The sequence below is a fragment of the Rhinopithecus bieti genome, unplaced genomic scaffold (genome assembly GCF_001698545.2).
Source record: "Rhinopithecus bieti isolate Rb0 unplaced genomic scaffold, ASM169854v2 scaffold_21649, whole genome shotgun sequence".
Classification (NCBI taxonomy): Eukaryota; Metazoa; Chordata; class Mammalia; order Primates; family Cercopithecidae; genus Rhinopithecus; species Rhinopithecus bieti.
In genome coordinates, this window is record NW_016811584.1 from 2,047,819 (window position 1) to 2,072,925 (window position 25,107).

The 25,107-nt window shown below is 44.7% G+C and overlaps 1 protein-coding gene across 4 annotated transcripts in view; it reads right to left on the minus strand.

Moving 5' to 3' along the window:
* The window catches only part of IL17RD (interleukin 17 receptor D), an 85,381-nt gene that overhangs the window by 13,566 nt on the left and 46,708 nt on the right, over positions 1 to 25,107 (minus strand). For all 4 annotated transcript variants that reach the window (XM_017894203.1, XM_017894200.1, XM_017894201.1 and 1 more), the window contains 7 exons: positions 17,785 to 17,842; positions 11,641 to 11,766; positions 6,649 to 6,767; positions 5,995 to 6,115; positions 2,870 to 2,914; positions 2,617 to 2,768; positions 1,070 to 1,135 (listed from right to left, as the gene is read on the minus strand). In XM_017894203.1, coding sequence (XP_017749692.1) covers positions 1,070 to 1,135; positions 2,617 to 2,768; positions 2,870 to 2,914; positions 5,995 to 6,112 — 381 coding nt within the window. In that variant the 5' untranslated portion in view covers positions 6,113 to 6,115; positions 6,649 to 6,767; positions 11,641 to 11,766; positions 17,785 to 17,842. The remainder of the gene's footprint in view (positions 1 to 1,069; positions 1,136 to 2,616; positions 2,769 to 2,869; positions 2,915 to 5,994; positions 6,116 to 6,648; positions 6,768 to 11,640; positions 11,767 to 17,784; positions 17,843 to 25,107) is intronic.

The window sequence follows — 25,107 nt, forward strand, 5'->3', positions numbered from 1 at the left end:
GAATGGTGGCACTATGGACAAATTGTTAATTTCCTTTTCTGTTTTTCTCATACTCTTATTATTTGTAGTACCAATTTGATACAGGAAAGGTAATCTTAAAAAGGAAATGAAACATTACTTTTTTTTTTTTTTTGAAATGGAGTTTCGCTCTTTCACCCAGACTGGAGTGCAGTGGCGCGATCTGAGCTCACTGCAACCTCCACCTTCTAGTTTCAAGTGATTCTCCTGCCTCAGCCTCCCAAGTAGCTGGGATTACAGGCACCCACCACCGCGCCCAGCTAATTTTTGTATTTTTACAAGAGATGGGGTTTCACTGAACATTACATTTACATGTTCTTTGAAGTGGTGTTTAGAATTCATTTATACTTACATAGAAGAATAGCAACAGAAACTTAAGAGAAGTGTAGGTAAAAGTAATGGGCATAACTTATTTTGCTATTTTCATACTAAAAAAAAAACTTTTTTTTTTTTTTTTTTTGAGACGGAGTCTCACTCTGTCTGCCCTGGCTGGAGGCAGATGGCAGATCTCAGCTCACTGCAAGCTCTGCCTCCTGGGTTTGACGCATTCTCCCCTTCAGCTCCGAGTAGACTGGGACTACGGCGCCCGCCACCCCTCGGCTGGCTAGTTTTTTCTGTATTTTTTAGTAAGAGACGGGGTTCACCGGGTTAAGCAGGATGGTCTCGTCTCCTGAAACTCATGATCCGCCCATCTCGGCCTCCCATAAAGTGCTGGGATTAACAGGCTTGACCACCGCAACCTGGCCTAAAAAAAACTTTAAGCTAAAATCTTGAAAATATATCTTTGTAGTATTAAGGAATACTAGAGATTTTAAACCATGGTTATATATGGACTATATGATTACATAAAAATATTTATTTGAAATATTTAATGAAGAGATCAAAGATCAATTATACATAAACTTTTTTTAAAAGCATGTTAAGAACCACATAAAAATATAACTGTTCCCACCTTCAATGGCTTGAAATTTTAGTGTTGTAAACAGTTGGAATTCTATATGAACTGGGTTCATTCTATAGCATTAATAGGGCTTTCTTGTGTTATGCATACCTCAATTATATAATCCCCTGGAGAAACATTTTGAAGGAGGCAGCTGGTCGTCTCTGTATTTTGCTCCTGCAACAGACCAAAGAACACTTTAAAAACTCACTTTTTGGACAAAGGTCATCAGGACACCTCTTCTAGCCCAGAGCTGAAGGAGACTTGCCATCAGTCTCAACCACAGTTTTCAGAAAATGTGATTAGATTAAAAAGTAACTGTGTTTATCTGCCACATGTTATCTGAACTTCCCTTTGATAAAAGGCCCAGGACAGCCCAGGACCCTTGCCATAGTCTATGCTTAGCTGGTGGCACCCTGAGCAGGAATATTTGATTTGAAGACAAAGAAACTAGTTTGAACAACCTTTACTTAACAAAAGGGTGAGGAAAGAAATTACCAGTTTGTGTTTATACATATTTTATTTGCCATAATTTTAACATGGGCAGGAGGTCAAAGACCTTGATAGAGATGAGAGCCAGCAAGGAGAGCAAACTATGACAGAACCTGACATATACAGGAGCATGTCTAAGGAGGTACTGGGCTTTGCCACCACAACCAGAAATTTTCTTGGTATCCACAGTGGGTGATCAGACAGTCCTGTGAACATCCGAAACGGTTTCCACTCTTCTGACCACTCCCAGTTTAAGGGCTGGGTTACTCAGTTTCTGTTTAACCTTGGCCTATTTGTAAAATCAGTAGCCACTGTGTTATCAGTGGCTTGGCTCCTAGGTCTGGTTTTTCCATTTACTAGCTATGTGGCCTTGAGCAAGCCAGGTGACTTCCCTGAGCCTCAGCTTTCCCATCTGTAAAATGGGGATGACAGTAGCCTCTGTTTCATAGAGCGGTATGGATTCAAGGAGCATAAAGCTCAGGGCCTGCCACACAGAGAGCACATGATGAATGTTTAAAACATAAAAGGACAGGCCAGACGTGGTGGCTCAGGCCTGTAATCTCAGCACTTTTGAGGCCAAGGTGGGTACATCACTTGAGATCAGGAGTTTAAGACCAGCCTGGGCAACATGGTGAAACCCCGTCTCTACTAAAAATTAAAAAATTAGCTGGGCATGGTGGCATGCGCCTATAATCCCAGCTACTCCAGAGGATGAGGCAGGAGAATCATTTGAACCCAGGAGGCAGAGGTTGCAGTGAGCCAAGATCACACCACTGCACTCCAGCCTGGGCGACAGAACAAGACTTCATCTCAAAAACAAACAAACAAAACAAAAACAAAAACAAACAAACAAAATATATATATATATACACACACACACATACACACATATACATATGGACAAATGAGAAATACTTCTTGTTTATTCCTTGGCAATACTGTTACCAGGCTGTATCACCACCAGGACAGCTGGGTTACAGATAACTAGGGAGTGAAGGATAGTGGCAAGATGGCCCTGAGACATGCCCAGTGATTACATTCCCAAGTATCTACCAACCACTGAGAGCCAACAAAGCCTAATGCTCACATTGAGCAACCCAAATTCCAGTGGCCTGGGGGTCGCTTTGAAACTCGCAGTGTTACTTTGTGTACACCCAGCAGCTCACCTGCTTACAGGTCTTTCGCTTGAAAGGTCCTTCATGCTTGAGCTTGTAGTGAAGATAGAAGAAACGGAAGCCGAAGTTGTGCGGTGCGTGGTCGAAGGACACCTGCATGTCCGAGCCATGCTGGCTAATGTTCAGGTTCCGAGGCTTCCAGACTGGGAGGAGGTAGGACCCAGAGTGAGCAACCAGAGGCTACCCCAACACCATTATAATGGCAACACTTTGAGACTTGATAGATAAGAACACTGCTACTTACAGGGTTTACAAGCCAGGTTGTCCGGCTGTAACAACAGGTCACAGGCTATTAAGAGAATAAAGATACATGTTTTTAGTTTTAGGACAGTTTGACATTTTCCTCTCCCAACAACCCAATGAAATATAAAGATACTGTGCCAGGTGATGCTAGAAAAGGTATAAAATATATCAATTCAATGAGGATTTTCACTACTGTGCAGTTGTATCTTACAAACATTTAAATGGTACAATATAAACATATTAATGCAGTTCACTTTATGCCACATAAATGTTAACAGTGTAAAGTCATCCAGATTTTAAAAGCTTGTCGGGCATTACATAATTTCAAGGATGGTGGCCAAGGACAGCAGAGCTATGTTCATGCTACAGTCACATGGAGGCTCTGTTTCAGCTGTAAACAGAAATGATGCCGGCCCCTACCCCATTGTGGAGATGTTTAGACACAAGAGAACTTTGGAGTGGTCTTGGTAACTGCTGCAGGATTAGTTTAACCTTCACTAGTATTCTAATTTAAGATGCTTGTGATGGTTTCTTGAAATGACATGCAGGCATATAAACCTGAAATGTCAGCACTGAAAACCAGGTACCAAAGCCAATAGCTTTGAAACAGAATCTAAACGCAATAAAAACACAATGAGAGAGGCCAAACAGCTAGTCCACTATGCCATGCTGCTTGCTAACGCAGGGAGAGTCTCCATATAATGCCAATAAAACCGAAGGCAGCATCAAAAACCACAGTGCACTGAAATGGTGACAAATGTTTGCATTCCAGGAACACACACCCTGCACCCACCTTACCCCCAAATAGACACATTGATTCTATGCCAATGGGAAAAATTCATCTTAAATTATACTAATTTTGATTTAGGTGAGGCTTTCATAAACACATTCTTTGAATCTTCTATCTGGTTATTATGGGCAAGTCATCCAGAGATTATGTGACATACATATGGTCTTTGCCCTATGGAATTTCATTTTAAGAATTATGAGACCAATTGTTAAAATAATTTTGCTGCATAGAAAACAATCATAATAAGAATTCTGCAGAGGGAAACACTGATGTAGGCTGGAGTTGTGAACAGAAACATCACAATGGATGAGGGCTGCAACCAGACCTCACAGGAGGGGATGTTGGACAGGACTGACCATCCAAGGCTTGAATGACAAAGACTGATCAGGAAGGCAAGAAGGAGCTGCTGCCTGTTGCAGGGTGACCAGTCACCAAAGTTTGAAAGCAGCAACTCAGGAAGATTAAAGAGATAACTTGTACAGAACAAAAGGTGAGCAGACCCAGCACAGTGGGTGGTTGAGTTCAGAGCATGGATTCCAGAGTCAGACTTCCGGGGTTCAAATCCAACTCCCGGCAAGCCCTTCACCTTCTCTGTGTGGGATTCGACATCTAGTAAGTGGGGATGGTACGATTAAATTCTTTGTAGGGTTGTCACAGAGGGTATTTGGAGTTAACATTTGGAATGCATTTAGAACAGGGCCTGGCACATAGACATTAAATAAACAGAACTTTCTAGAAAATAATTTTCTTAATCTAGTCCTGAAAATGACAGGCCTCCCTCCTGATAACAGGTAAAAAATGGAATCATTTCATGCTCTACCCTTAACCACAAAATCAACTTACACTTTTTATTTCTGTTTTTTTTTTGTTTGTTTGTTTGCTTTTTTTGAGATGGAGTCTTGCTCTGTGGCCCAGGCTGGAATGCAGTGGCATGATCTCCGCTCACTGCAACCTCTGCCTCCCCAGTTCAAGTGATTCTCCTGCCTCAGCCTCCTGAGTAGCTGGGATTACAGGCACATGCCACCACACCCGGCTAATTTTGGTATTTTTAGTAGAGATGGGGACCATGTTGACCAGGTTGGTCTCGAACTCCTGACTTAGTGATGTGCCTGCCTCCGCCTCCCAAAGTGCAGGGATTGCAGGTGTGAGTCACTGTGCCAGGCCAGCTGTCTTTTTAAACTAGAAATGGGGTCTTGCTATGTTGCCCAGGCTGGCCTCAAACTCCTAGGCTCAAGCAATCCTCCTGCCTCAGGATTATAGGCATGAACCACTGAGCCAGGCCTATTTTTTTTCTTTAATCCAATCGTTTTGGTACATGTCTGTCTTTTTTTTTTTTTTTTTTTTTTTTTAAGACGGAGTTTTGCTCTTTCGCCCAGGCTGGAGTGCAGTGGCTTGATCTCAATTCAATGCAACCTCCACCTCCCAGGTTCAAACAATTCTCCTGTCTCAGCCTCCCGAGTAGCCAGGACTACAGGTGCACACCATGACACCCAGCTAATTTTTGTATTTTTAGTAGAGACGGGGTTTCACCATATTTTTCAGGCTAGTCTCGAACTACTGACCTCAGGTGATTCACCCACCTCAGCCTTCTAAAGTGTTGGGATTACAGGCATGAGCCACTGCACCTGGCCGGCTATCTCTTTTAACTAGAAATGGGGTCTTGCTATGTTGCCCAGGCTGGCCTCAAACTCGTGGGCTCAAGCAATGCTCCTGCCTCAGCCTCCCAAACAGCCGAGAGCATAGGTAATGCAGACTGTCTTAGTGATGGTCACAGCATCCTCAAAAATATCAACTGTCAGGTCTGTTCTACAACAAGCCAGGAGTGGGTATATCTGGTTAGATGAACAGTGTCTGTACCTAACCTTAATTCTAAAAAGTTCTTTTCTGGATGCTTTTCTCCCTGCCATGCTTGCTTCATACTAGTATTTGGCATGTTTTTTGTTTGTTTGTTTGTTTCTCCCCGAGACAGAATCTTGCTCTGTCACTCAGGCTGGAGTGCAGTGGCCCAATCTTGGCTCACTGAAACCTCTGCCTCCCGGGTTCAAGCAATGCTCCTGCCTCAGCCTCCCAAGTAGCTAGGATTACAGGTGCCCGCCACCATACCTGGCTAATTTTTGTATTTTTAGTAGAGACAGGGTTTCACCATGTTGGCCAGGCTGGTCTCGAACTCCTGACCTTGTGATTCGCCTGCCTCAGCCTCCCAAAGTGCTGGGATTACAGGTGTGAGCCACCGTGCCCGGCCCTTGGCATGTTCTTGAACACATTTCTGTAGAAAAATCATCAAAAGCAGGAGAAAAGTCTTCTCATGGGAACCAGGCAGGAAAGGCCATACTCACCTCGGGTTCTGAAGAAGAAAGGGTGGTAATTGCTTTCGTTTTTAATGGAAGGAAAAGGGACAACCTTTACGAAATAATCCGTTTCAAATTTCATATTCAGGAAAGGTTGAGATTCCATTCCCTAAAAGGGAACAAAAACACAGTGACATCATGGAGAAACTACCCACCCCTCCACCTACATAAGGTCTTCGCTCCTACCCCAACTGCCACCCAGACACAACTCCAGATCTGCAGGACATGTTCTAGGGAGGCAGGAAGTCAGGTCTAGTTTCTGGACCAACTTGAGGTTTGGATTGCTTAACCATGAAGATGGACAATGCAGTCTGTTTTTTGGCAAAGAACCCATGGCTTGTTAATACCGAACCTCAGAGCTGGGGGGCAGGGTGAGCCCACATAGACTCTTTGGAGCACAAAGACACCTTCCAGGATCGCTGCTCCAGCAGTAACCCGAGAGGCGTGTTTACACAGGGAGGTGCTGAAGTTTCCCTGGGAGCATGGAGCAGGCTCAAGGTGCTGCTGTACCATTCTTGCCCACCTTGGCGGGTGGGGTGGACCCCATAGCCCCTCCTTCTCCAATTTCAGACTTTGAATACGCTATTCAGGACCCTGGAACAATGGCATGTCTTCAGGAGCACATTCCCCAGCATGACTTACAGTTCTTTTGAAGCTACTGTTGAGCTGCTTCGGATCCTTTAGAATCAGTTGTTGGCACTGCCTTCCCTCTGACTTCAGCTCCTCCAGTATTACCCGAAATCCTTTCAGGAATTCGATGCCTAAGCAAAGCAGAATGCTTGTATTAATAGTAAACCTCATTACTTCTGAATATACTCTTCTTCCTCCAAGATTACCATCTTCTCTACCTACACACCAGAGTTAAAGGAATTCTAACTCTGGCCAGGGTATCTGAGTCTATAGAATGGAAAAAACATACCCCCTGCATTCCTCTGGCAAAGACCAGGTGATTTTCTCTATCCCACCATTACTAATTAATCCCTAATCCAGCCAGCTATTTCATAAATACCCATTGCCTCTCTGGCATTAGGGTTCAAATATTTAGACTCCAGTTACAATTGGTCATAAAAAGTCTGAAGTGGAATATATGATTTCTAGGTCATTACACAGAATACATTTGACTGATGATAATTCCCAGTGTTGACTAGGGAATCCCTCCAAACCATGTTTCCACTTTAAGTTTTAGCTCTATATTTTTTGGCACATCTCACTGAGCAACATACAAAATTCCCAACAAATTGTGTCTGCACCCAAGGGGTTCTGAGGCTTGAGATTAAATAGCTTAGGGGAATGCCTGTGTGATTTACAAAGCGGTTTTTGCTCTAATCATGCCTGAAAGGCAGACACCCAAGGGTTGCCCAGTGTGTGCTCTTCATACAGCCTCCGAGGCCCCGAGACACCCACAGCGCCGCTGAAAGGCACCAGCCCAGCCTCCTGCCACCTGAGCTCCCCCCACTGCACGTCCGACTAGATGCTTTCAAAAGGATTAAGCTCTGATGGCCACAAGCGCCAGCACCAGGGCTGTGTATCCCACGGAGACTGAAGTGGTCCGACTGCAGCTGGAGCGCCCCAAAGCCTGCTGCAATGGCGAGATATCGATTTCACATTCTTTCTGAACATTTTCAACCCTTCCCCTCCCAGGACAAAAGTAATTACACAGGATGCAATTAACCAGGTGGGAAATTTATTGATGATAAAGGTCAGGAAAATCTTTTTCTCTTTCAAATAAGTTCTCCAATCCTATAATTATTTGATGAAGAATACATATTTCTTGGTGAGTAGGGCAGAGGAGCAGGAGCAACAATTAAAGCTTCACATTTTAGGGTTTCAGAGCATTACTGTGCACAGGTATGGACTCTGCCATGTTGTATCTCAATTACAAAGCTTCCTGTGGGGGTGAAAGCCAGCTGAGCAACCACCAGAGATTCAGACAAGGTGATGACAAGGTCATTAGACCAACGACTATTTTAGATCTCACAGGACTTGCCTTTTGAGATCCAAAAAAACTTTGTAAAACAAATCCTCAGTATTAATACTAAGATTTAATTTACACAACATTACCAGAATGACTATTTAACAAAATCCAGGTGATTAATACTATTAACAGCCATACATCTCACAATTACATAAAAATTCATCAGCTGGGCCGGGCGCGGTGGCTCAAGCCTGTAATCCCAGCACTTTGGGAGGCGAGACGGCGGATCACAGGTCAGGAGATCGAGAGCCATCCCTGGCTAGACACGGTGAACCGTCTCTACTAAAAAAATAACTAAACAACTAGCCGGCGAAGTGGCGGGCGCCTGTGCCAGCTACTCGGGAAGCCCCTGAGGCAGGAGAATTGCGTAAGCGCTCGGAGCAGTGAGCTTGCAGTGAGCTGAGATGGGCCACTGCACTCCCAGCGCCCCAGCCCCGCGACCAGAGTGAGACTCCTGCCTCAAAAAAAAAAAAAAAAAAAAAAAAAAAAAATTCATCAGGCTCCAGGCGCAGTGGCTGCCATGCCTGTAATCCCAGCACTTTGGGAGGCCAAGGCCGGGCGGATCACCAGGTCAGGAGATCGAGAGCCACAGTGGTACAGCCCTGTCTCGTACTAAAAATACAAAAAAATTTAGCCACGGCATGGTGGCGGGCACCTGTAGTCCCAGCTACTCGGAGGCCTGAGGCAGGAGATGGCATGAACCCCAGAAAGCAGAGCTTGCAAGTGAGCCGAGATCCGACGCCACAGGCACTCCAACTCTGGGCGAGCAGACGCAAGACCTCCATCTCAAAAAAAAAAAAAAAAAATTCAATCAGTTAGGGTGGCAAGGGGTGGTTCTTATTCTTATTTTAAAAGATTGGCCTAAAACCACTATGCCAAGGTTCCGAGGCTGAGGGAAGAGGCAGTAAACGTAATTCCTTTATCACTGTGACACATTACAGTACTATTAACACCTTGTAGTTATGTAATGATTAGCAATTTTATAGAGGAGCTTCCCATGAAAGAACTTATTTGCTCTCTCTTCCATCATTTAAACTCATCAAATCCTCCCAGCAACCATAGGAGGAAGGTATTATTATCCCTATTTTACAGATGAGGAAACAGGTTTATAGTAGCTAACTGGCTTGCCCAGGGTCACATAGGAATAAAATGGCAGAGGTGAGATTTGAACCCAGGAAGTGTCTGAGCCAGTGCTCTTAACTCACATGCTTTTCTATCTTCCAAGAAGTGTCCTTAATAGAACCTAACAGAAACTCTCCAGCCATCCCCACCCATAAATCAGCGTCCAGGAAAAGCACAGACTTCTGCCCCCACTGGTCCATGTCAGTTTTCCTGCCACCAACTCACATCTCTTACTTTCATTCTAACGAGGGGGCCTGCAATTCATCAGGCCAACTCCTTAACCATTTAAGCCTTACATGGAATGACTACTTCCTTTTTATCTACAGAAAATGTTTTAATCTTTAAATGTTAAGATAATATTATTTTTGGAAACCCCAGTGGGTTAAAACCCAGAAGTACTGATGTGGAGAAGTGGTTCGGCCCATGGGTCTGCTTAATCCTTCCTCTCCTGCAATCTGGTTCTTCTGAGATTTATCCTGTTCAGATTAAGAAATTCAGACTTTATTTTACTTCTTCCTTGGCCATGTTTTCACAAACTTGTAATATCAGGTAGCAGTGTCAAAGCGGCAGTCCCGAGATCTAGGTTCTGATCATGGTAATAGCAGCCACTATTCTTTGAGAACTCTCTCTGAAAATGAAAACTCTCTCTAAAGAGTTTCTGTTAGGTTCTATCAAGGACACTTCTTGGAAGGTAGAAAAGCATGTGAGTTAAGAGCACTGGCTGAGAGCCAGACACTTCCTGGGTTCAATTCTCACCTCTGCCATTTTATTCCTGTGACCCTGGGCAAGCCAGTTAGCTACCATGTGTGTCTCTAACCATGAGGCAGTTCTCATGTCCCCTCTACAGACAGGGAAGCTGGGGCTCAGTGAGGTTCAATGCCTCATGTGAAAGATCAATTCTGGAGGTTCAAACCCAGGCCCGTCTGAACAAATGGTCCCCTTCCTACGTCTCACACTTGGCTAACCCATTCTTTCCTATGTATCTTCACTTCATTCAAGAGGACAAGCAGATTTAGCCCCAACCCGAATCTAGCCATATAATACCGGTTTGCTTTTTTCTTTTGTTTTTTATTTACTTATTTATTTTTGAGACAGAGTTCCACTCTTGTTGTCCAGGATGGAGCGCAATGGTGCAATCTTGACCCACCGCAACCTCTGCCTTGTGGGTTCAAGCAATTCTCCTGCCTCAGCCCCCCAAGTAGCTAGGATTACAGGCATGTGACACCACGCCCAGCTGATTTTGTATTTTTAGAGGAGACGGGGTTTCACCATGTTGGTCAGGCTGGTCTCAAACTCCCGACCTCAGGTGATCCATCTGCCTCAGCCTCCCTAAGTGCTGGAATTACAGGCATGAGCCACCACACCCAACCTGTTTTGTTTTATAAAGAGACAAGGTCTCTTTCTGTAGCTCAGGCTGGAGCGCAGTGGCACGACAATCATAGCTAACTGTAGCATCAAACCCTGGGCTCAAGTGGTCCTCTTGCCTCAGCCTTCCAAGTAGCTAAGGCTACACACTTGTGCCACCATGCCTGGATAATTTTTTAATCTTCCGGTTAGAAATGAGGGGGCGGGGGGTCTCACTTTGTTGCCCAGGCTAGTCTCGAACTCCTGGCCTCAAATGATCCTACCGTCTCGGCCTCCCAAAGTGATGAGATTACAGGTGTGAGTCACCATGCTTGGCCTGCTTTTTTTTGTTCTTTTCCATTTTGTTTTTTTGTCTCACACAGTTTAAATAAAAATTCAAGCTGGGCATGGTGGCTTACACCTGTAATCCCAGCACTTTGGGAGGCCGGGGTGGGTGGATCATGAGGTCAGGAGTTTGAGACCAGCCTGGCCAACATGGTAAAACCCCATCTCTACTAAAAATACAAAAATTAGCTGGGTGTGGTGGCAGGCACCTATAATCCCAGCTACTTCGGTGGCTGAGGCAGGAGAATTGCTTGAAACCGGGAGGCGGAAGTTGCAGTGAACCGAGATCGCGCCATTGAACTCCAGCCTGGGTGAAAGAGCGAAACTCTGTCTCTGAAAAAAAAAGAAATTCAATTTGTTGCCAACATTTAAAAATTCATTGATTTCATTGTTTTTCATGAACACTGGGATTTTCCTGAAAAATCACAATATGTGCCAATGCTGAGCTGGCATGTCTCTGTGTCCACAGAAACTGCTAATGCTGGATGGCCATTATGCCCCTGGATGGGCCATGGGTTTTCTTGGCACTGCTGCTCTCCCACCCCTGACTAGGGCTGAGACAGAGGCCAAGACGTCAGTGCCATTTATTACTCACACAATATTACTTTTCAAGCCCATGTGAACAACAATAACAGTAGAAGAAACAAAAGACCATAGGGCACAGTCTCAAGCCATGTGTACGCCCAGCAAATATACACAATAAAGTACAAAGTGTATCTGTGCCCAATCCAACGTAAGCCTCGCTCACATCAAGACCTGCCTGGTTCCTGGAGACCATCACGTGGGACCTTTGCACTGGGCCCTATCCACCCAGGTTACCACCATACACTCGATTTTTGACCACTCACCAAGGGGACCTGGGGACCAAAGAATGGTGACTGCCACTTGGTCATGGCAAGCATACTGGCTGATGGTGATATTCTGAGCGTCAGCAATCACATGCTTCCCCACTGGATTCAAGTAGGTGGTACAATCTAGAGAGTGGGGAGAATGAGAACAGTTACATTTAAAATTTCATTTTTATTTTCAGGTTCATCTTATCAAAATAAACAGGGTATGTCTGAAGGTGGCCAAATCCATTCTGTTAAAGATGTGTGCCTCAAAAGCCCAAATAAGACATCAGAGGTTGACTACTGCTTGGAGAACTGTAAGATGCTACAGAGGGATGATTTGTAGCACCACCACCACCACCCACTCATCCCAGGTTAAATTCCAGGGCCGTGTTGGGAGGATCTTATACAGTATGGAGTCTGTGTGTGTATCTGGCATTAACGTTTTTTAAACCTAAATCAGTAATTATTTATATCAATTCAACCAATTTTCAGCATTAAAGAGTGATATGAAACAAAACAATCGCTAAATAACTTGGGCATTGTTCGTTTTTAGAAAAAACCTAGAGGGCCAGATGATTGGGGGAAAGGAACTAACACTCAGATGTGAATTCATATGGGAGTGATTCTCAGCAAGACTGTTAACTCAGTTAGCACAGGGTACTAACTCAGTGATGACGTGATAAGGATGTTAACCAGCATTGGTCAAAGGTAAAATTTTTGTTCTTAGACACCATGTGTCATCAAAGACACCAGCAGCCCCCAGAAAATCCAAGGAGCCCCACATTGCTCAAAAAGCAGAAACCACACCCATCTCTGATTTTGGCTGAGGAGTTTACTCACTGCCACCTGTCAACGTAGACATAGCAGCTGTACCACCTGGTCTTGCTAAATACACCTTCAAAATCTGCAAGTTTCCTAAAAAGCTGCCAAAAGCTTCCGGCCAGAATCAGGCTGTGACTTCAAAGAATGGCCATGAGCTGTTCTGGCCACTCTTGCAGGGAGAACCATTCACCATCCCCAGCAGACACCACTCGTAATTCTTATGCTGCTTCATCCCCATTTCTTTCTCAATGATCAAACTTGAACACCCTCTCCTGTATCTCCTGCAAAAGATCATCAGTTCCATCAAACATCCAAACCTGTCCATTACCCCTCTGAAGCCAGGGTGTTTCTCTTTGGGGTAAAGCATTCCAGGGGACTTTGTAAGAAGCTCTGTGAGTCTCCCTTTTTCTCCCTGTAGATGTTACTGCACATTTCCCATTTTATGACTAAAATGTTCATTGCAGACATTTTCAAACCACAAAAGACTGTAAGAAAAATATAAAAGGCATTCATAACCTCTTACCACAGAGGTGCAATGAACATTCTAATGAATACCCTTCCAAGCCTTGTTTTAACATGCACATAATAGTCCTCCTTTTAAATGTATTAAAGCATAGCATACATACACAAAAACGCACCCCTACACTTGTAAAACTCCATCCTTCATGCTGCCTGTATTCTGCTTTATTGCCTGACTACATTAGGCACACTCCTTTCCTCCACTCAACTCCGTCAGCTTCAAAAACAGTCATATTTACATTTCTTTTTTTCTTTTTTGAGATGGAGTTTCACTCTTGTTGCCCAGGCTAGAGTGCAATGGCGCAATCTCGGCTCATGGCAACCTCTGCCTCCTGGGTTCAAGCGATTCTCCTGCCTCAGCCTCCGGAGTAGCTGGGATTACAGGTATGCGCCACTACACCCAGCTAATTTTTGTATTTTTAGTAGAGATGGGGTTTCTCCATGTTGGTCAGGCTGGTCTCGAACTGCCGACCTCAGGTGATCCGTCCACCTTAGCCTCCCAAAGTGCTGAGATTACAGGCGTGAGCCACCACGCCTGGCCTATATTTACATTTCAATATTACTTCTTTCAAAGGATGTTAATAATACCAAATTCTACTTCTAGTGAAAATTCACTCTCAAAGCAATCAACATATGTTCTCTGGGTAAAGAAGAGATTTTAGAATAGGAAAAAATTTATAACATCTGGTTTAACACCCTCACTATACAAATGAGGAGCTATGAGAGATCAGCTCTTACCACTTCTATCACAGCACACAGCTTACTGCCACCAACATGAGTTCTGAATCAGAGGTGTTCAGCCCGCAAAAACCCTGGCTGAGACCAGCTTCCCAAAATATTAAAAAAAAAAAAAAAAAAAGGCAAGTTCCTGTCATACTTGTAAAGTTCAAATATTTTGATTTATTGTGGTCCATAATGAAAGAGAATCAAACAGCTCTGAAAAGATGCATGAACAAGAGCAAATAATAGTAGTTTTCATTGTTTTCTTTGTTCATTCCTAATGTCAAAATTAATACTGTTTGGGTTTCTGTAAATATAGTTATGCAATATAAAGTCTAAGAATTTTTTTTTTTTTTTTTTTTTGAGACACGGTCTCGCTCTGTTACCCAGGCTGGAGTACAGTGGCACAATCTCAGCTCACTGCAACCTCCACCTCCTAGGTTTGAGCAATTCTCCTGTCTCAGCCTCCTAAGTAGCTGGGACTACAGGTACATGCCACCATGCCCAGCTAATTTTTGTATTTTTAGTAGAGACAGTTTCACCTTATTGGTTAGGTTGGTTTCGAACTCCTGACCTCAGGTGATCCACCCGCTTTGGCCTCCCAAAGTGCTGGGATTACAGGCATGAGCCACTGCGCCCAGCCAATATAAAGTCTAAGAATAAGAAAATTTAATATAACCTACTTGGGCATACCAAGAATGTAAAGGAAAAAACATGGAATTCAAGGCCAAAGGAGGCAGAGAGACTTGTAAAATTTAATTTTGACTTAACGGCAAGACATTTTCTTCCTGTATAACATTAAATGACAAAGGAATAGAAAAATATGGTTTTTAGTAATTTTGTTGAAAACCCAGTAATTGGTTCTTAGTTATTTCAAACAAGTTATTTCAGTTGACTAGTAACCAGTCAACTGAGCAGTAACAGGAACTTCCTTGTGGAAGACAGAAATATCTTTTCAATGGAAAATATGGAATAGGTTTTCTACACAGCCTGGATCCAATTATTAGCAAGTCCAAAATTTTGGATTCTGATTACAAAAACTTCATGCCCAAATGACATTTTCCCAAAATGCAACGGAGCTTCATACGTCTCAGGAGTCAATACAAGCTGTGAATTAAATTTTAATTAAATGTTGAAGAATTAAAAAGAAAGTAATGACTAAGAAACAGGCATAGGTATGTGGGCCAAATATTTGGTATTATGAAGAAAACAGCAAGATACTTTAAAGTTTTACACAGAGAGATCCTCCTTCACAAGTGTCATATTAAATTAGAGATACAAATGCTTATTTGCAGCTGACAGGAAAATTCTGAACGCTTGAATGTAATACAAGATCTGCTAGGACCAAAAGCACATATTAGAGATTCACTTTGTAACTCAAAGAAAGATCCCTTACACCTCTTTACTTAGCTGAATCAAGTATCATGGATGTGCAAATCTTTCATTAGCATCTACCCAGCGTTTACCCAGAACATATATATACCACCAATGTGAGCTGCCTGAGTTGCACATCTAAGTCCTCACTGGTTAGCCTAAAATAGCCATGCCAGCAACTGTGGGTGTGAATCTGACACACATATTTGTATCTTAAAATTGTTGGATTGTAACCACAACGTTTACAATCCTGCTTTAGCAGTGATTATTCTAGAGGCCTCAATGCAACCTAAGCCCTTTACTTACATTGATTCATAACCCTGTCCAAGAGATGAATCAGATGCCAGAAGTTACTCAATATAAGTCAAGTTCCTTCTTGTCATTTTTACTTAAATTATGGCTCATAAAGCTAAAAGGATCACAATTCTATACAACTATCTTCTTATGAATGAAAGGAGTTGCTTAGAAAAAGCACCCCCCATGCCCTCAGAAAACAATTCAGCCAGAGGCCAGGCACGGTGGCTCACCCCTGTAATCCCAGCACTTTGGGAGGCCGAGGCGGGCAGATCACAAGGTCAAGAGATCAAGACCATCCTGGCCAACATGGTGAAACCTTGTCTCTACTGAAAATACAAAAATTAGCCGGGCGTGGTGGCACGCACCTGTAGTCCCAGCTACTCGAGAGGCTGAGGCAGAAGAATTGCTTGAATCCATGAGGCGGAGGTTGCAGTGAGCTGAGATTGCGCCACTGCACTCCGGCCTAGCAAGACTCCATCTCAAAAAAAAAAAAAAGAAAAAAGAAAAGAAAACAATTCAGCCAGAGTCACCCTTTCTTGAGAGAAAGGGCAAAAAATGGTGCTTGCATTCCAACTCCAGTTGGACTGATTTCTATATTAATAGATATCAATTAATGAATATACATTGCAGTCAGATCCCAAGTTGAGTAGTTATAAGCATTACCTCATTTAAAACTCAAAATGATGCTAGAAGAAGGAAACTAAGTTTTATTTTAAAAAAGAAAACCGAAGCCTGGAGAAGTCAAATCACCAGCCACAGCTCATAAAACTGGTAGGTAGGGCAAGGCACAGTGGCTCATACCTGTAATCCCAGCACTTTGGGAGGCAGAGGTGGGCAGATCACTTGAGGCCAGGAGTTCAAGACCAGCCTGGCTAACATGGCATAACCCAGTCTCTAGTAAAAATACAAAAACTAACTGGGTGTGTGGCTGGGCGTGGTGGCTCACGCCTGTAATCCCGGCACTTTGGGAGGCCGAGGCCGGTGCACGATCACAAGGGCAGGAGATCGAGACCATCCCCTGGTAACAGTGGGAGAGACCCCCATCGCTACTAAAAATACAAAAAATTTAAGCCGGATCGGTAAGCGGGCACCTGTAGTCCCAGCGACTCCGCGGAGGCTGAGGCAGGAGACATGGCGTGACCTGCGGAGGACGGAGCTTGCAGTGGAGCTGAGATCCGGCCACGCCACCTCCAGCCTGCGGGCGACAGAGCGAGACTCTGCGCGTCTCATAAAGAAAAAAAGAGAAAAAAAAAATAACGGGGTGTGGGCATGCACCCTCGTAATCCCAGCGCTCAGGAGGCTGAGTGCATAAATCACTTGAACCTGGAGGTTGAGGTCGCAGTGAGCAGATATGCATGCGCACTGACCGACTCCAGCCCTGGGGTGACAGAGTGAGACTGCGGATCGCCCAAGAAAAAAAAAAAGAAAAAAAAGAAAAGATAAAAGAACTGATAGATGGGGAACTGGGGTTGGAGCCCAGGCCTGGTCAGCGATGGCCAACCAACTGTAGACTGTAGACCCCTGGCCAATCTGGGACCCAGATTCACACAGATTCACCTTGTGTGAATTTCACACAGATTCATTCTGTGTGAAATTTTAAAAATAACTGCCATTATTATTATTATTATTTTTTTTTTTTGAGACGGAGTCTCGCTCTGTCGCCCAGGCTGGAGTGCAGTGGCCGGATCTCAGCTCACTGCAAGCTCTACCTCCCGGGTTCATGCCATTCTCCTATCTCAGCCTCCCGGGTAGCTGGGACTACAGGCGCCACCACGTCGCCCGGCTAGTTTTTTGTAGTTTTTAGTAGAGACGGGGTTTCACCGTGTTAGCCAGGATGGTCTCGATCTCCTGACCTCGTGATCCGCCCGTCTCGGCCTCCCAAAGTGCTGGGATTACAGGCTTGAGCCACCGCGCCCGGCCATAACTGCCATTATTAAAAAATGTTTATACAAAAAGCACAAATTTCCCACTATTCTTGGAAATCAATTTGCTACATTCAGTGGGAATTCCCCATGGTCACAATATTTGGAATTAAGGAGTCAAGACTCCCCTCAGACTAGACATGAGCTATCCAGTTTGCCATACTCTCCACCATTCCCTAGCACCCTGCACTGGAGCAACTTTGTTTATGTGTTCCTTGCTGGGCCATACTGGCAGTTATGTCCTTAACAACACATACAGATAAACCCCAAGGAACACAGGGAAAGTCTCCTTACACAACTTTTCTGAACACTATGGAAGACACTTGACCTGGTCAAGCTCCCAAATACTTGAGTGGCTTAATTGAGACTGAGCTGCTTTAGCTGTTGACAAACCTGAACAGGTTCAGAAAATTCCTCAACCCCAGCGTCCTTGATTAAGCATGGCTATGTAATCTTTAGATGACTCAAAGGGCTCCATTCTTTGGCAATAAAGGCAGTTACTTACTGTCATATTTGAAGGTGATGTTGTACAGCCCACTGTTTCTGCTGGCCGGCCCCACTCCCTGTGGGAAAACAAGAGAACACGATGCAGAGTAAAGCCAATTTGCTCTTCCAACACAAATCCCCATGGAGTCCAAATGCAGGCAGCACTGCTGAGACCCAGGTCATGCCAGTCCCCGGACATCGTCCACCACTCTTTCTGCCCACTTTATGGCCCCCCACAGCTGTCAAACTCCGGCCAGCCCAGGAGATTCCTAACTGCCAGGCCATAGAGATCATGAGCACCCACTTCTGTAAAACAATAGGGGCAGGCTGTTCTATGTTTAGGGGTTAAATAATAATTCATTAACAGTAAAATTGGGAGAGAGACCAAGAGCTGCCAGCTGGAGCCCTTCCAGTTAGATCCACTTTGAGCGTTGATTGGTCATAAACTTCGCCTACTCCAGATGCCCTTATCCACAAGCTCTATTAAGCCACAACAGATAGGCAATTCCTCAAGTCTAAGGAAACTGGTTTCTCATTTCAAGACTGGGAATGAATGTGGGAATAAGTTGTTACTTTTAATGAGAAAATTCTTCACTGCATCCATACCTATGCTTGGAATACATAGTGTGGGTCATAAAAAAAAAAAGAAAAGAAAAAAAGACTTTAAAAGGCCTAACTCTTACTCTTGGTGATGTGGCCATTAGCCATCTGCACTCTTAATACCAGGGCTAACAACTGTGCCAGACTTCCCACTTTAATTACAGCATCCACAGAGTGAGCCCCAGAATCCTCCTGTTGACCCCACCTTTTCCACCACTTACCCATCATGAGAAAGAGCAGCTACAGATCTGCCAACTCCAATTTACCTGTTTCTGTAATACTCTGCAAATGTGCCATTCAGCATTAATCACAGAATTCTCCAAAATATGTTAATTCTGAAATCCTAAATGATGGGAAAATATTCCAGTCACACAGCTAAAGTTTCCACTTAACAAGAAGGATGTTGGAGGGAACCATATGCTGGCAGCCTGGCATTTAATGGGCAATTGTTACACCGAAACAAAATGTGGAGAACACTTCTGATGGAGCCCAGGGTTTTTGGCCACAACCACATGACATCCATATGCCACAGGCATGTTCACGCTGCTTATCCTGAAGCCAGGCACACCCACTGAAAGTGTATCCCTGAATTCAGATATACATGGGCCTTGGGAAAGCACAACTGGGCAGAGAGGGGCACATGGACACACCCACCCAACCCCTACTCTAAGGTGAGGAATAAGTAACAGAAAACCTAAATCCACATGGCACACCAGCTCACAATCTACTGAAGCTCCCCTTCTTCATAGTTCACTTTCCTTCTCCAGCTTTCCTCCTTCTGCCTCTCTCCCCACATATACAAGATTCCAGAATTCCTTACCTGAACTAAAACACTTTGGAAAGTGTTGTGAACTTATTAAAATCCTAAGAGTGTCTATAACTGCTTAGGGACAAGACCACAGTTTGTACAACTAAAGGCTGCTCAATCTGCAGATGGCAGACTCCAGAGTAATACAACCAGGTAGGAGATCAGGAATGAGACAATCCAATCCCCCAAGACCAAAGCCCAAGATCCCCAAATCACACTCTTCTGTGCCCTTATAAGCCCCCAAGACATAAACTCAATCCCCATCTATTAGGAGCCAGACGTTATGCTAGCTACGCTGGCAAACAAAACAGCCACTGTCCCCGCCCTCGTGAAATGAATTAACATGGGGTTCGTTATTTCAAAGAAGAGCAACTGGGTAGGTAGATTATATCCTAGGGGCATGCAGATAAATTTCACATCACACCGTGGCCCTCCAAGAATGCCATTTAGATGGCAAAACAAGGTATATATAGCAAGGGTGAAAGAGCCTGGCGTTAGGTAAGTACAGTGTATGAAATACCACAAGACAGCCCTTGAGTAAGGATGAATGAAGGATGGGTAAGACAACAGGTTCCAGAAGCTTAACAGGGGGAAGGATAACTGGGCTAGAATGAAGAGGAAAGCAGAGTAGCATCATGGGAGGAAAAGAAAACTGTAATCTAGAAGCCAAGATTAGTACCTCAATCCTCCCATCCTCCACTGGATGCCTGATGGCAAACCACTCTACTCTAGGGGTTCCCAACCCCTGGGCCCTGGACTGGTCCTGGTCCATGGCCTGTTAGGAACTGGGCAGTGCAGCAGGAGGTGGGCGATGGGCGAGCATTACCACCTGAGCTCTGACTCCTGTCAGATCAGCAGTGGCACTGGATTCTCATAGGAGCACAAACCCTACTGTGAATTGTGCATGCGAGGGTTCTAGGCTCCTTATGAGAATCTAATGCCTGATGATCTGAGATGGAACAGTTTGATCCCGAAACCATCCCCTACTGACCCCCCAGTGCATGGAAAAATTGTCTTCCACAAAACTAGTCCCCAGTGCTAAAAAAAGGTGGGGACCGCTGCTCTACACCACTGGGTCTGGGTCTCCTCAACTGTCTTTTTTTTTTTTTTTTAAGAATTTACATGGCTTTCCTCTAGGAGGTGGTTTTGAGGAAGATCAAATGAAGCCAGGTACAGGAGGGTCTTCTAAAAGGAAACACATTCCATCTAACACCATGCTCCCTGGTGCATAGGGATCCTAGCGACCAATGACCTTACTTGTCAGACGTAGCTTTTTTTGTTGTTCCAGTTCCCTTATATGTCTTTTGTTTGTTTCCTCTATATTCCTATTGCAACACATTATTCACAAGTATTTACTGGGCAATGGCCAATGCATTGTGGAAAGGAGCCCAAGACAGTGAGGTGTGCTATGCCATGCATTCAAGAACCCAAATCCCTCCAAATAAAGTCTCTGTGATGTGTGTGGAGCTGTTCAGAGGGGGGCCCAGTGAGGCTGGCCTGGAAGGAAGGTGAAGCTTACCTGTGGCATCCATTCAGTCTCTGCTGAGCATTCCACCTTGGCCTAAGACTCACAAGGCTGGGCACTCAGCTATGAACCAGACCCAGGTCTTGACCTCAAGGGGCTCTGGCCACGTGCATAACTGCCCTTGCTCCCCTGCTTTGAGCCCTTCACTGGCTCCCTGCCCCTCCAGATCATTCCTGACTTGACACCTGCCTACCTTCCCAGTCACTCCCTCTTACACCTTATAAACCCTTTGGGCACTGCAGTTCTGCTTGGAAAATGTCCTCAGGCATGCCTGCATTCTCAGAATCCCCTTCTCTTCTCTTTCTATCACCCAGATCCCTTCCCCTGATGGGCTGCTTGCCACATCACACTGTGTTCCTGACACATCGGTCTGCCTGCTACTCACTTGAGGGGAACATCATAATTCATTCCCACAATTGGAGTAGCATGGCACTTTTAGGGATGTAGATGCAAAATGGTAGTTCCAATTCCACAGAAAATCAGAGATCATAAGACCCCGTGGCCATCCAAGCCTGGTCATGGAGCTCAGAAGCAGGAGAAAACATCCCAGGTATCAGTTCTTACATGCATTTTAAAGACCTTTTGGCAGGGCGCAGTGGCTCACACCTGTAATCCCAGCACTTTGGGAGGCCAAGGTAGGTGGATCACCTGAAGTCAGGAGCTCGAGACCAGCCTGGCCAACATGGTGAAACCCCGTCTCTACTAAAAATACAAAAAAAAATTAACTAGGTGTGGTGGCAGGTGCCTGTAATCCCAGCTACTTGAGAGGCTGAGGCAGGAGAATTGTTTGAATCCGGGAGGCGGAGGTTGCAGTGAGCCAAGATCGCGCCATTGCACTCCATCCTGGGTGACAAGAACAAAACTCCATCTTAAAAAAACAAACAAAACAACAACAACAAAAAACCTTTCACTCCTGGAATTCCTCAAGTGTACAGCTTCTCAGCACATGCATCACAGATGCTCTATCAGGCTGTCCTTAGCTCAACACCCAAATAATGCTTCAGCTACTCTAGAGCCCTCAGAAACCACCTTAGCAATGGTATCCCAGACTAGCCCATGGTGCACTCCTATTTTCTTTACACCTCATGATAGATAGAATGATAGCCCCTTATACACGTCCACATTCTAGTCCCCAGAACCTGTGACTATGCTATTTTACAGAGCAAAAGAGACTATGGACATGTAAAGTTCAAGTATCCTGAGATGGGGAGAGTATTCTGGGTTCTCCAAGTGGGCCCAATAACCACAGGGTCTTTATAAGAGGGAGACAGAAGGCTCAGAATCAGAGAAAGACATGTGACAATGGAATGAGAAGAGAGAGAAAGAGAGATCAATTTGAAGTACTGGTTCTGAGGTCAGAGGAAGGAGGAGCTAAGGAGCCACAGAATACAGGCCACCTCTGGAGACTGAAAAAGGCAAGGAATGGATCCTCCCCTACAGCCTCCAGAAGGAGTCAGCGCAGCCAACATTTTGATTTTGGCCACATTAAGATCCATTTTGGAATTCTGACCTCCAGAACTATAAGACAATAAGGTATGTCATTTTAAGCCACTAAGGTTTTGGTAATTTAATATAGCAGCAACTTAAAGCTAATATACACTCATATAATTTCAGCTGCAATATGGATAAAATAGATCTCTATGTCACACACACATGGCACGTGCTGTCATTCCTCCACCCTGCCCCCCAGCACCTGGAGCTGATCCCTGTCCTTGTGTTCTCCCCAACCCAAGCTTCAGGCAGGCATACAACATGGACCCATCAGAACTGCTGCTTGAGATTCTGCTGTCCTAGATGCGGGCTTCTGTGGGCTGACATGGGGCTAACCCCAGAAGCAGAGAAGTGGTTAAGACAATGGGTTTTGGAGTTACGCAGATGTGTGTTTAAACCACCACCTTTCCAGCTGTGTTACTCTGGGTAAATTTCTGAACCTCCCTGAGCTATAAAGTGTTTGAATAGGCTGGGTGCAGTGGCTTACACTTGTAATCCCAGCACTTTGGGAGGCCAAGGCGGGCGCATCACCTGAGGTCAGGAGTTCCAGACTAGCCTGGCCAACATGATAAAACCCCGTCTCTACTAAAAATACAAAAATTAGCCAGGCGTGGTGGTGGGTGTCTGTAATCCCAGCTACTTGGGAGGCTGAGGCAGGAGAATTGCTTGAATCTGGGAGGCGGAGGTTGCAGTGAGCCAAGATTGCACGCACCATTTCACTCCAGCCTGGGCAAAAAGAGTGAGGCTCCATCTCAAAAGAAAAGAAAAAGTGTTTGAATAAAACTTTGTGGAAAGCACTGTGTGAGATGACATATATCAAGTGCTCAGCATAGCATCTGACACACAATAAACTCAGAAATGTTTTATATCATCCTTCTCAAGAAGGCCACTGCCTTAATAAGCAGGTGAGAGCTGTACTGCAGGATAAGTTACAAAGAGATACATGAGGAAGACTGGAGAAAGGTCACAGGTGGTGTATTTCCTAGGTATGATCTGTCTTCTGCATCCAGAACCTTGTAGGATTGTGGAAGATAAGACAGACAGGTCAGGGCAAGGTATTGGTAGGCACTGATCATCAGACTAAAATGCATTCAACAGATGGTCACGGAGCCCCAGTAAGTCCAGTTCTGTTAAGGCCATAGGTTGGATTGGAAGAGGAGAGCCTGAAGACAGAGCCCAGGAGGACAGCCCTCAAAACCCCTGCCTATAGTCCTGGACCTGACACATAGTCCTTGATAAGTATAAGTTTTCTGCCTGAATAAATGAATGCATTATTAAGCCAAGTAATATACCCTAAGAACCTAGCTTGCTGTTACACTGATTTATGGGCTCAGAATGAGGGCCCACACTAAGAGAAAATAGATAAGGCAACCTACAAGGCTGTTGACCAGCTTTGCAAACTGTTCTTCAGGAAACAATCCCAAGCTTATAGCTACTATACTGTTTTTGATATTTAATGAGCTGATGATTAAAAATACTTGTTTGTTGCCTGTTACTTAAAAACTATAAATGCCAATGCAGTGGCCTCGGGGTGCCACATTCTTAGTTAATTAAGCACCCCCATTTGCTGCACTAACGGGTAGCTTTTAATTTGTTCCAAAGGGAGCTAAGCAGCAAGCCCTGGCTGCCTGGAGCACTGCTATGAAATTCCTTTGGTTAGGCCAGGTGCAGTGGCTCACGCCTGCAATCCCAGCACTTTGGGAGGCCAAGGCAGGAGGATCACCTAAGGTTGGGAGTTCGAGACCAGCCTGACCAACATGGAGAAACTCCGTCTCTACTAAAAATATAAAAAATTAGCCAGGCGTGGTGGCACATGCCTGTAATCCCAGCTACTCATGAGGCTGAGGCAGGAGAATCACTTGAACCTGGGAGGCGGAGGTTGCAGTGAGCCGAAATCACGCCATTGCATTCCAGCCTGGGCGACAGAGGGAGAATCTGTCTCAAAAAAAAAAAGAAAGAAAAGAAAGAAATTCCTTTGGTTGGTGCTCTATGGTCAGTAGGGACGGAAGCAGCAAATGGGAACATAATGGAGAAAACATCTTTAACTCAGGAAGGGAGGGGAGGATAACCTTTAAGGGCTCTAAAAGAATAAAATTCAAAAGCTAAAATCCTACACCACGCTCCAGCCATATGGCAAAGAAGCAAAGGCCTGGACACAGAGAGGCCAGCAGCAGAGCAGGATCCACAGGCAGCAGCCAGGGGCAGCCATGAAGGTGATCAGACAGCCAACTTCCTGACGGGCCTTCGGGCATTCTAAGCCATTTGAAGACACTAACTTCCCAAAGCAACATTTCCAATTCACCTCCAGCACAGCTTAACTGCCATTTTGGAAAAATGCATTTCAAGAAGAACTGTGCTAAATATAGCACCCCTCTTCCAGTGGAAGGCAGGCCAAACTTGCAAATCAAGTAAGGAACGTTCAGAAAGCCAGTAATGTTTTAGTGAACAGAGTCAGAGTGAAAATTTAAATAAGAGCATTCGCACAAAGAACTGAGACTTTTTTTTTTTTTTTTTTGAGACGGAGTCTTGCTTTGTTGCCTAGGCTGGAGTGCAGTGGTGCCATCTCGGCTCACTGCAACCTCCACCTCCCAGGTTCAAGGGATCCCATCCCCTCAGCCTCCCGAGTAGCTGGGATTACAGGTGCTCACCACCACGCCCGGCTAATTTTTGTATCTGTAGTAGAGACGGGTTTTGCCATGTTGGCCAGGCTGGTCTCAAACTCCTGACCTAAGGTGATCCACTTGCCTTGGCCTCCCAAAATGCTGATATTACAGGCATGAGCCACTGTGCCCAGCCAGAAGATGGTTTTTTAAAGGTACACCTAGTAACTACTTAAAACTAAGGCCAACTCATATATATATATATATATATATTTTTTTTTTTTTTTTTTTTTTTTTTTTTTTTTTATTTTTTTCGTT